We start from the raw sequence: 12,016 nt of genomic DNA on the forward strand, positions 1-12,016 counted from the left end.
TGTAGTAGGCACACAGGCATGTGCAGTGTTTACAAGTATATGAAAGATGACATGGTCAGTGGATCAGATGTCAATGTTGGTCAATGTTTTGGTCTGGGTGGTGAAAAACTTCTGATATCTCTTCTTTGGGTGACATTTTCCTATCTATAAAGCACACAAGGGTCAAAAATATCAATGCTGAGACCAAACAAAATACTAATATGAGGCTTTATTATTTCCTGGCGTAGGCCTACTGCCAGCTCTCTTTCTGCAAGTCACAATTCACTGTGTTTCTGACTCTGCCTGCCACTTCAGCCAATTAAATGACATCATCTTGTCTGCAGGCTCGAGGGCGCATTGTTTAACTTGGATTTTTTTTCTTCACTTTTCTGGGTGACGAATATAGTAAAGATAATAATACGAATGAGTTTTGCAAATATATTGTGCAAAATATTTATTTCGAAAATTAAAAAAATATTTGTGGGAACGATTGTATCTTTCCCTAACTTGGTTGTGACTAGTCCCTATGGACCCTATGCAAACCTACGTCTTTGGCCTGTAAAGGTAACGTTTCAGATTTTCGTTGCCAGTCAAAGCTTGAGCAGAGTGCCAGGGTCGTTGTTTTGTTAAAAACTTGTAGTGTAGTCTAGAGTGACATTGAAATGTATGAAGTGGGCTTTGCCGCATTTCGCCGATCAACTGAACATTTATTGGTTTTATACAATTTTATAAAAAGTTGTAGTTTTATAAAAAAAAAATACAGATTATATTTTGTGCGCGGCCTGGAAAATCTAGTGCGTGGGTCCTTCAAATGGTCTGCGCGGTCGCGCAGGCATGCAGCTGCGAGGGAACATCGTCTGGACTGTCTCTTGTAGCTGCAAAAGTATCAGACATTCAAAACTCTTCATTACCACTGATGTAAGAGCTACAGGTCGGGAGTCATTGGGAAGTCTGGGTCTGCTCTTCTTTGGAACAAGGCAGATGGTAGAGGTCTTCCACAGAGCTGGAACTGTTTGTTCCTCCAAGGACCAGTTGACGATTCACAAAAGACAGGGCCAGTTGTTTGTAGCAGGTCTCCAGGAGCTTGTTATTACTGATGTTATCAAGACATAATGCTTTGTTATGTCATGTATGTTATGATTTTGGCACTTTGGTGAAGTTAAGCCCATCAAAGCAACTCTAGAACAAGTATCTGCAAATGTGCCTCAATCCTTAAAGCTCATGTTGCAGGGTGTACATTGGTTCTCCGTAGTCCCAGAAAACGTTTTAAAGCCACTCCAGCCATCACACCTGTCCACATTGATATATTTTCCACCTTTTCTTTAGGCTATTTCATCTTCCTTAATTAGCTTTCTCCATTTTATCAAATTATTCTGGATCTTGACACCTATGAAATATGTACATTTGTTTCTAATTTCATGTGATTTTAATTTTTTTAAATTATCCAATGTTTATTATTTGAACATATTTTAAAATATTATAGCTTTCTATATAATTGTCATATCAAACATCATCACATATGCCAGAGATTTCCTTTTTTCTTGCCTCTCGCAAACCATTGTCTTGTTGTGATCTAGTGACACTGCCTTTCGTCACCCAATTAGCTAGGTGGCGCTGTCAGATAAAATGAGGGTCCTAGAACTGCGGTCCTGAAACTGCAGCTCCCCACGTCTCCGGCTCTGCAGGTTCATATTACCCACCCGTATTATAATATGAGATAACAGTAGTGTGCCTTACTGAGAGCAAGCACACCAATAATACCCCTATTTATGCCATTCAGTCTTGGAATGGCCGCATCCAAGACTAAATTAAAAACTGATTTGCAGTGCATGAAAATGTTATAGGGAAAGTAACAATCGAAAGGGCAACAAAGATTCTTTATTTACAAAACTGACAGTACAGTAAGTATATCCCTAAAAAACAAGTCATAACAATGAGACTTCAAAGTTCCAAAATTACTATTAAAAAAAAAAACGCAGGAGACAGGAATTCAAACAGTAAATAAATGGGGTCCAAGCGAAATCAAAGCTGTTGATGGGTTTGTTGTCGCCTTAGATCAAATCAGCCACTGAAAGACAAGTACAAATTTTTCCATTAGGATTGTGTTTTGTATACAATGAGAATTTCCCCAAAATCCATGTATGGATAATTTTACATTACTTTATCAGACAGAGTTATTGTTTAAAGAAAAACAGAAGAAAACTGCTGATTTACCATTCATTGGCATTTCATCAATCTGTGTTGAGTAGTACTGCTCAATATCACGGAGGATACGGATGTCATCATTCTTCACAAAGTTGATGGCCACACCTTTACGGCCGTAGCGACCTGATCGGCCAATCCTGTAACGGGAAAACATTTTTTATAAATTAAACAATAACCAAGCAATTTATTAAATAATGAAGAAAAAAAATTGCTCTGACTGTCAGTCTTGGAGACTCACTCAATGACTGTTCCAAGAATGTTGAGTGAGGGAGTGCCGAACCTACCTGTGGATGTACAACTCTCTGTTGTTCGGCAGGTCGTAGTTGATGATCAGAGACACCTGGGGCACGTCCAGACCTCGGGCCCACACGTCTGTGGAGATCAGCACTCGGCTACACACAAGGAGAGCAACACGTTAAACTTCTAACGCCTTGACCTGGGTTGTCTTCTTGGCTGTAGACAAACCTGTGTATAAGACATTTTTTATCCTCGCAAAGAGTTTGGTTCAGAGGGGGTCTCTAGCAGTAAAAGCAGTGTATTTTCAATGCTGTGCATTACCTTGCCCCAGATCTGAACTCCTTCATGATGGACTCTCTCTCCTTCTGGGGCATGTCTCCATGCATGGAGGACACGGTGAAGTTGGCCTCCCTCATCTTCTCTGTGAGCCAATCAACCTACCGTATGATGAGTGGACAACAAATTCATTCAGATCAAGCTCATCCAATTTGACAACACCAGAAAATGTACGTTATTGTATATACCGGCGTTATACACCGGAAAACCAACTACTGTGCTCACAGAAGATTGGTCTTACATGAGTGATAGTCATTAGTGATCTATGACATATAAGTTTTGCAGACCTTCCTCTTGGTGTTGCAGAAGATGACAGCCTGAGTGATGGTGAGGGTGTCGTAGAGGTCACACAGGGTGTCAAACTTCCACTCCTCTCTCTCCACGGCCACAAAGAACTGCTTGATGCCCTCCAGAGTCAACTCATCACTGTGGGTCACACACCAGGAAAGGGTTCAGTCCCAAGTAATTTACACCGCTTTTATAAACCACCCATAACAGGGCTCAAACTAACAACCATTTTGGTTGCATATTCTCCAGAAATGTATCTGTTTAACCTTCTAAGATATCTGGAGCATTTGTGCAAGTGCAAATACCGTAATTTTCAGACTATAAGCCGCGCCTTTTGTCCCATTTTTCTACCCTGCGGCTTATATAACGGTGCGGCTAATCTATGGATTTTACAGCTAACGGCTAATAAATGGGAGCTTCCTCAAGCAGCCATCTCTTTCCCGACAATCCCCTCTGTGCACAAACCCTTACATATGGTAATGAAACATCAAAACACCTGCGGCTTATAGTCCAGTGCAGCTTATATATGTACACACCATTCAATTTATCTGCTGTGGATTATATAACGGTGCCCCTTGGTCCGAAAATTAAGGTAATTGTTATGGTGCGACCTGTTAATTTTTTTAACCAACTATCGCTAATTAGCCTACTGCACAGTATGTGCCTGTTGTGAACTGATACAGTGACCAGTCTACCGTTTTATCCAACTTTACATAACCAATTAAACTTGATCTTTATGTTCTTAACTTCAATGCAGATTTTAGATTTTTCAGTGGGTGCCATTTTTTTTTGAAGATGCTCCTAACTTGTGGGGAGTGGGGAGCACCAGTGCTACCAAGTAAAAAAGTTAATTTCGATCCCTACACAAGCAAGACAAATTATTTGGTGTGGGTGTACCTCTAAACAAAACAAAATGCTTGTTAATTAAGAATTCCATGTATTGAAAGTCCTGTAGTGTCTTGGTGGAATTGGTTGTTCAAAGCTAATGCCCTGACAGGAAGGAGAGCTGGTGGCTGAACGACAGCGGTCGGCATTACCCACCGTTTGACCAGGATGCGGATAGGGTCGGTCATGAACTTGTTGGTCATCTCCAGAATCTCATGGGGAAGTGTGGCACTGATGAGGCACACCTGGGTGGCGGGGGGCAGGTAACGATACACGTCGTAGATCTGTTCTTTGAAACCTGGGGCAGGTTGTTGAAAGGTCAAATGTCTCGCAATGCTAGTTTTGAAATGCTGATACATTGTCATTCAAGTTTCCGGATATGAGGATTGTCAATGATGTTGCCTGGAGAGAATGGAAAGCTTCTGCCTTGTACCTTTGTTGAGCATTTCGTCGGCCTCATCCAGAACCAGCATCTTTATGGCACGCGTCCTCAGGCTTCTCCTGCGGATCATGTCTGAAGGGCACAAGAAACACTGAGTCTCACTGACACTGACTGGTTTGCTGGCGACTTACATCTTTGTATTATCTTCCCTAAAGAAAATGCATATAATTTCTTCTGAATAAACAGTGATGATAAATAAACGCAAGCATTGGTCTTGTCTCCGATGATACTACAAAATACAATGAATATACTTGTCTGGAGTAACCGTTCATCTTTCAGCTTTTCCATGTTGATATAGAGAGGTAGCATAAGACCTGGGCTCTCATTTATAAAACTGTGCATAAGATTCATACTAAAAGTGTACATACGCCCAAAAGCCTAAAATGGCCTAAAAAGCCTAAATAAAAAGCCTAAAAAATCTGATTTAAAAAACCGTGCGTACTCACACCTTTAAGCAATGTTCCCTTTAGAAATCTACCCACAAGTGTGCGTACGTGAATCAGCATTTTACTCAGCCCTGAACACGCCCGTTTTTTTAACCATAAATGGTCAATGCAAAGCACCTCATGAATGCTAATCCAGTATATTAATGGCCCTGGCATGCAATTGTTCTTACAACACGTTAACGCTACTCTACTCTCCTTCAATTTTCAATAAAGTTTTAAACAAAACTCAAATAAATTGCTCATCTCTGAAAATAAAAATTGTGTGCCCATTTGTGCACATTCTGAAGATTTAAGGTCTTCTTAAGGTTTTCTCCTTATCTTGGTCTTATAGGCTACTTAAGGATTCCCTTAAAGTTTGTTAAAGCATTGCACAGAAGCCCTTATAGGCCGTAAGGTGAACCCTGTTATCGTTTCATCCCGCTCCACAGTCTGGCATCTACACAATCTTTAGCTCATAAAAAAGAAAGAGTCGTGCAAAGCTACCAAAAAAAAGTTTGTCGATGCATCTATGTTTTAGGCAGAACTAGTTTCTTCAGAGTGTTATAGGATTTTGGAGGCACGGTTCGACACGTGATCGTTCTATACCAATAAGGTAGCTGATTGAGTGCCACGATGGATGGATATGGTTGGCACGTTAACTGGATGATCAGAAATCCGGCCCGACAGTGTTTTGCATGTGATACACTGCAGCTGCAAAAGTGCCTGTGAGACAAGCAGATGTTTTTTTTTTTTTTTTTTGCACAGACTTATGATGTTGTTGTAATTGTGCCAACACAAAAGAAACTGAGTAACTGGAAGATAACTGTCCTGACACTGACAGTGAGGACTGAGTGTCCTTAATCTGTTATTCCTTATTCTGTTTCGTACAGTTTTATACATCATATTTCATGAAGATTTTTTTATGGTTGATCAGTGTTGTTTTCATTTGTGGAACAATTAATGAATGAACGAATGAACAAATGGTAATTGGTATAAGTACAATTATTAACAACATAAGTCTGTGCAACACAGTCCTACAAAAATAAAACATCTGCCTGTCTCACAGGCACTTTTGCAGCCGCAGTGTATCACATGCAAAACACTGTCAGCGGACGGATTTCTGATCATCCAGGTAACGTGCCAACCATATCCATCCATCGTGCCACTCTGTTGACAAATCAGCTACCTTATTGGTATAGAACGAACCTGTGTCGAACCGTGCCACCAAAATACTTTACGCTCTGAAGAAACTAGTTCTGCATAAAACATAGACGCATCGACAACCAACCGGAATTTCAGCGACAAACTTTTTTTTGGTAGCTTAGCATGACTTGTTCTGTTTTATGAGCTAAAGATTGTGTAGATGGCAGACTGTGGAGCAGGAATCATTTTCTAAAATACTTTTTGTGGTTCACCTTGCAGCCTATTAGCAAACAAAGTAAAGAATAAAACTTGGGTACTTCTGACCCTCTTTACCGCAACATGTCCGAGTTTATGAAGATAAATTAACCCATCCCACACCTATAGCACTCTGTTAGGCTATTGTGCTGCAGTCTAAACATGAAGGCTATTTATGTGTCGGCTACACAGTTAGAAGTATCTGTCACTTAAACGTTACTGTGTAGCAGCAAGACCTACAAGTAAAGTTGATATCACCAGTTTTATTTGACTCCCTCCTGTAATTGGTTATCTTTTTTGGACATAAGTCAAATTATCGTATTTTTATTTTATGTCTTGAATTGACCGCTTCACCAAACTTCTTGAGTTTATTTTTGTTGCAATTTCGTTCGATATTCGTTGTTTTTTGTTTCCAGTTATTTGTGGATCATTTTGACTTTTTAGTATGTGTTGTATTCCTGTAGAAGCACAATATTTTCCTCTGACCAATTTGGTTTTCTTGCCTCCTTTTCTTCAAATTGTTTTCATAGGTCTAGCTAGAGCTAAACTAGAGCTAGCTCTAGCTTTTGTAAGGTGATGCACTAGCGATACAACTGAACAAGCGCCGTCTCTGTGGAAACTGTCGAATTTTACTGCTGTGAAATTACGTTCAATCAATTAAAGTGGAACTGAACCGATTTATGCAGTACGACTCATATAATTATTAAAATAACATCGCAAAACTTTCTGACAACCAAAACAGCTGAATGTTCCATTTGTTAATAAAAACTTTACTACTTAACTACCGGGTGCGGCCATCTTTGAATCGTCATGTCTGTGACGTCACAAGAATGGTTAGGTACTGTGACTGCCGGCTAGCTAGCGTAGCTGTGTCAAAAACGCCAGTGTGTGTATGCAACATTAGTGTATTTAACAGGTTTATAAATATAGTCCACTTCTGTAAAGTGATCCCTGCAAACTCGGAATCCGGGGGCAACTGGCTGACTTTGGCGCTGTATAGCTACAAGCCATTTTCGTATAACCAGTTGCCGCTTGGGTAGGACATGATAATTAATGCCTTCTGTCTTGTAAAATGTGTTTGTACAACCAGCCAATATGTGTTTGTACAACCATCATATTTTGCACCTTGTTTTAGCTGGTTCGTTTAAATACATTTCTACCTCTGTTCTCCCTGACAATCTATCAATGTCAATCTTGATGACTGTTAGCAGCTAGCTCTAGCTCCTAATTTCACATCTGATTGTAGCCAAAGCTAGCTCCGTTACGTAACGTTTCGTACACTGTAGTTTGTTTAACCTAGCAGCGAACAAGTTATCAACTCAACCAGTGAGCAAGTTTCACACAACTTGAAGGGGCTACTTAGCCTGGCTGCCAGCCCAACTTCTCCCCGCCCACAAAAACATTTGGTCGGGAAGTTGGAGTCTGGAGGGTCTCGTATTGGGAAACAACTACAGAAAACCAGAATCTGGGCGTCCCAATGAAATTGCCAGGACGGGCTTTATACGATGATGGACAGATGATCAACAGTAACGTAATCACCCACGTCACAAAAGAGCGTTTAAGTTGAATTCGTTTTGAACAAACAACATATTACGTTGCTCTGATTGGTTGTAGGTCTATCCAATTGAGCGAAGAGGCATTTGTTTTCCAGGCTCGTTTGAAACACGCCCCGTAGTCAAAGCCCAACAGAGAGTTCTCAGACTCATATTCTGACTAGAATTATGAGTATGACAACGTCAGGCTAGGGGCTACTAGTAACTGAAACTTACCAGCTATGTATAGGGCACTCCAAACTTTCAAGTTAAAGTCTTTTATTGTCAGATGCACCGAACAACACAGGGTCAGACCGAGCACTGATATTCTTAGGACGGACAAGACAACACAAGGCAACCTGGCATAGCATGACATAAGTAGCCTACTCAGATCATACAATGATTCATAGGTTACACCTAGGATAAGCAACGGTGAAATATAAAAGGTTTTTCTCCTCACACAGCAAGGTAAAGAGCCTGTGCTCAATGATGAACGATCATTTTGGTGGACCACCAACACCGAGGTCATGCAGGTCTGCCTCTTTGATCAGATCGATTCTGTCTGTTGGCATTGTCGTGCAGTTACGACAAGTAGCTAGCTACATACACCACTCGGTGTTGTTCAACCTGTCAGTGTTAACTATATTTATATCTTCTTACAAAACCACATATTCTGCATCATATGGAACAACTGCGGTCCTGCGGGTACATAATTACGTATCGGATGAAAGCATACGCCATAGGATGAACAGAGATAGGTATGTGGGTCAATTTTCTTCCATTTTTAATGCAGTTTGGCGGGTTGAAATGGAGCTCAACCATTCTCGTGACGTCATATGTACACGTCATTTAAACATGGTGGCGCCCAAGTACATCATAATTTACACACGAGAGATTTCGATTATTTATAGAATATGGCATACAGTTGTATGTTTTATATTTTTTTATGTAATTAAATGTTTATACTATTATAATATCACTGTGTCTAATCGCAGTTCAGTTCCACTTTAAATCCCTTAACGTTTCACCTTATGAATTTACCCTGTAGTGTCATATAAGGCTGCACGTTTATGGCCAAAATGATAATCACGATTATTTTGATCAATATTGAGATCACGATTAATTATCACGATTATCTGTTGATTTTAACCTAATTAAATTTGATTGTCACAATGTATTGTACCTGCAGAATGGATGTAAATAAAACTCAAAATATGCAATCAAGAATTTTTTTTTTTTTAAACGATCTCCGTCCACACTAGCGTTTTCATATAATTTCTAAATGTTTGCCGTCCACACTAACACGGTACATGACAATCGTTGTCATGGTTACGCCACTCCTGACCTTCCCTCCCTCCCGCCACAGTGCCCTGTTTACATACTCCTCTGGCAATACTATTTGGTGTTTTAAAATTGTCCCACCAGCTAGCTGTTCAGCCAGGTCTCACCCAGAATCGCCGCTCTATGTTTGGTTTAAACCGTCTCCTCTGCCTTGTCCCCCTATCGTTCAGGCACACCGAGCAGGCTACAAAAATCACCTTCTGCGTAGGAGTAACGCATAGGCTATCTATTAAATGATAGTCTAATAGGCCTACTTGTACCTGAAGTAGCCTACACTAACTAAACTGGTAAATAAATTATAGAGATGGAGCAGCATATTTCTTTCACCTTCCATGTTCATCTTGACATTAGCTAAAGCTACCCCCAATGCCATAGCAACTGAACGTCATAGTATCTGAAAAGCTCCGTGGACCCCGTCCACACTAGCCTACTACGCAAACCCGGCGTTTTCAAATGTCTCCGGCTAGGAGGGCGTATTCGAAAAGCTCAGTTTTCAGTGTCCGATTACGCCGTATTAGTGCGAACGGGAGGTACAAACTCGACTCCATGCAGCGCCGTAGCCGGCTGCAGCCTACAGATTGGAGAAAGAGTTTATCATAGCCCAATACATAAAATGACAAATGTTCAGACTTTACAGAGCCGTTTATAACTCCTCCGCGACTGCAAGCGGCAACTCTCGCTGGTCGTTGCATGCAGCCGATGTAAACGTACCTATTGGTTTACGGAGCGCTAGATTGGCTTTGCAAAAAATAACTTTGATACGGAGCGTTCTATTAACAGAATGACGCATTTAAAATATCGCTCGATCACGTGAATTTGATTGTGGGAAGCCGTGATCGTGATTAAAATTCGATTAATCGTGCAGCCCTAGTGTCATAATTAAGGAAACAACTTAGTGTTGTGTGCAACCCGCTCCTGGTTACTGGTTCTGTATAGTTACTGAAACCGCCAGTCTGGACTCACCAAACACTCTCCCGGGCGTCCCAGATACAACGTGCTGGCCATAGTCCAGCTTGCGGATGTCTTCACCCACGTTAGTTCCTCCGATGCAGGCATGACACTGAACGTTCATGTAGTCACCCAGCGCAAGGAGGACCTGGTGAAGGAGTCATTAAGTTGCAGAGTTGAAATGAAGACTTATTGAAGATGTAATCCATTGCACAGGATGACATTAGCAGGACATCCACATACCTTTTGTATCTGTCCAGCCAATTCTCTGGTAGGAGCCAGGATCAGAGCTTGAGTTTCACGCACCTGTAGAACATTATAAATATATATTTTAGCATATAGGAATTGGTTTTGTATTTATGAGGAAAGGTGGGCGTTTTATATTTATTACAATAATTACAACAAATATACCTGAATATCGAGACACTGCAGCACGGAAACACAAAAGGTAGCCGTCTTTCCAGTACCGGACTGAGACCTAAGTAAGACCGGGTGTGAAACAAATGTAGATCAGTATGGTTTCCAGTCAAAGTACTGTATAAATGATAGTGGCTGTGTTGTGTAGTTGGGCCAGTCCTTACTGTGCAATGACATCTCTGCCTTTGATGATCTGTTTGATTGCTCTCTGTTGAATGGCTGATGGTTTCTCAAAACCTAAAAAATCAAATAATAATAATGGAATAGTTATTCACTCATTTCATGGAAGCGTGTTTTCTAAAATAAGTGCTGCCTTGTTCATTTCAGCAGGATATAGATACGTCGTCACTAGTTAGCGTTAAATGTTTCCCTCCTCCACAGCCTAGGTGTCTAATAAGCTAACTGGCTAGTTGTACTTTCAATTAACAAATAAACAAAAATACCTCGGAGTTATTTAAGTAAATTATTTAAAGTGAAAAGCTAGCGTGCTAGTTAGTTTCCTGTATGGTCAATAGCTAGCCTATAGCCAAGGATATAAGTAACGTTAGCTATCAGCGACGAGCTGTCAGTTACTTAGCTTAGTGCTATACTTAGCTTGAAAACGATGTAGCGAGAGAACTTGTTAGCTACATTGGTAGGCTAGCTGAATTTAGCTGTAAACGCAGAACGAGGTCATTAGCTACCGTTCATAATGCACATTTTTCGATACGATCACTGTGATTTGAAAGTTTAACTAAATAGTCAGGGTTCTCAACAAGCTCCGGGCCTGCTCTAGTCAAGACAAATCCCCGAACTAACCGTAAGCGTATATTCCCCGGAGAAGGTCCTCTCGTAGGCCCATTGTGTCGAATGTAGGAGTAACATCGACCTCCTCGCTGGTCTCAAACTCGATCTTGGTCATGTCTTCCTCCTTTAGAAGTCGTTTTCTACCGGGTACTTGAGCTACAGCCATGACTTTAGTGACTTTAGTGACTTTATTTCCAAAATACCACCACAAACCACAACTTAACCAGTTCACGGTCTGAGATGCGATGTCGAAAAAAGACCGCCGCATGTGTCGCTCTCGTGACGTCGAAAGCAAGGGACCAACGTATGACGTGTTGAAAAGGGGTGGTGGAAGCTCCCTCGGCTCCACCTCAAACAGCCTGTTCATGGATATATTAGACATGATCTGCCTCAACACTACTATTTCCTGCATTTTATTACAAATTTCGATACAAATTATATTCTCTAAACACATCAAAAGTTATAACTCCCAATATTCATTAAAAACGCAACGAAAAATTGTTTCTCTAAAAGTACATTTATTACACATTTAAATTATGCACAGTTATCAGTGATAAGATATATAAAATATGATTTCCAAACTCTTAAAACAACCCATGACTCAAATGCTGCTCCTGTAATATCATTTTCCTACAAACTGTAAATATGTACTAATTCGAGGCATAAAAACATGAGTTTACTTATATTCGAAATTAAAACATACAAGGATGACACATGCAGCATAGGCAAACCGTCAACTCAACTCAGAAAGGTATTAAAAGTGGTTGAAAACATGGAGATGTGCATGTGTGTGTGTA

General features: G+C 40.6%; 1 protein-coding gene across 1 annotated transcript; it reads right to left on the reverse strand.

Moving 5' to 3' along the window:
* Positions 1-1,837: 1,837 nt before the first annotated feature.
* eif4a3 (eukaryotic translation initiation factor 4A3) lies at positions 1,838-11,506 on the reverse strand. The gene is made up of 12 exons (XM_084685107.1): positions 11,232-11,506; positions 10,598-10,670; positions 10,428-10,494; positions 10,260-10,322; positions 10,032-10,164; positions 4,364-4,444; positions 4,087-4,228; positions 3,045-3,183; positions 2,743-2,858; positions 2,469-2,576; positions 2,194-2,321; positions 1,838-2,047 (listed from the first exon to the last, which is right to left on the reverse strand). The coding sequence occupies exons 1-12, from the start codon at positions 11,485-11,487 to the stop codon at positions 2,031-2,033; spliced, it is 1,323 nt and encodes a 440-aa protein (XP_084541233.1). The 5' UTR covers positions 11,488-11,506; the 3' UTR covers positions 1,838-2,030.
* Positions 11,507-12,016: the final 510 nt, after the last annotated feature.

The sequence above is a fragment of the Hypomesus nipponensis genome, chromosome 21, assembly GCF_054491055.1.
Source record: "Hypomesus nipponensis isolate SF chromosome 21, ASM5449105v1, whole genome shotgun sequence".
NCBI lineage: Eukaryota > Metazoa > Chordata > Actinopteri > Osmeriformes > Osmeridae > Hypomesus > Hypomesus nipponensis.

Excerpts from the sequence above, each read along its gene's own strand:
- eif4a3 (XM_084685107.1), bottom strand. The coding sequence starts at position 11,487 with ATGCGGCGGTCTTTTTTCGACATCGCATCTCAGACCGTGAACTGGTTA. Across the intron at positions 2,859-3,044 it reads TCTGCAACACCAAGAGGAAG|GTTGATTGGCTCACAGAGAA; the intron begins GTCTGCAAAACT and ends ATCATACGGTAG. Across the intron at positions 2,322-2,468 it reads AGAGAGTTGTACATCCACAG|GATTGGCCGATCAGGTCGCT; the intron begins GTAGGTTCGGCA and ends TTCCCGTTACAG.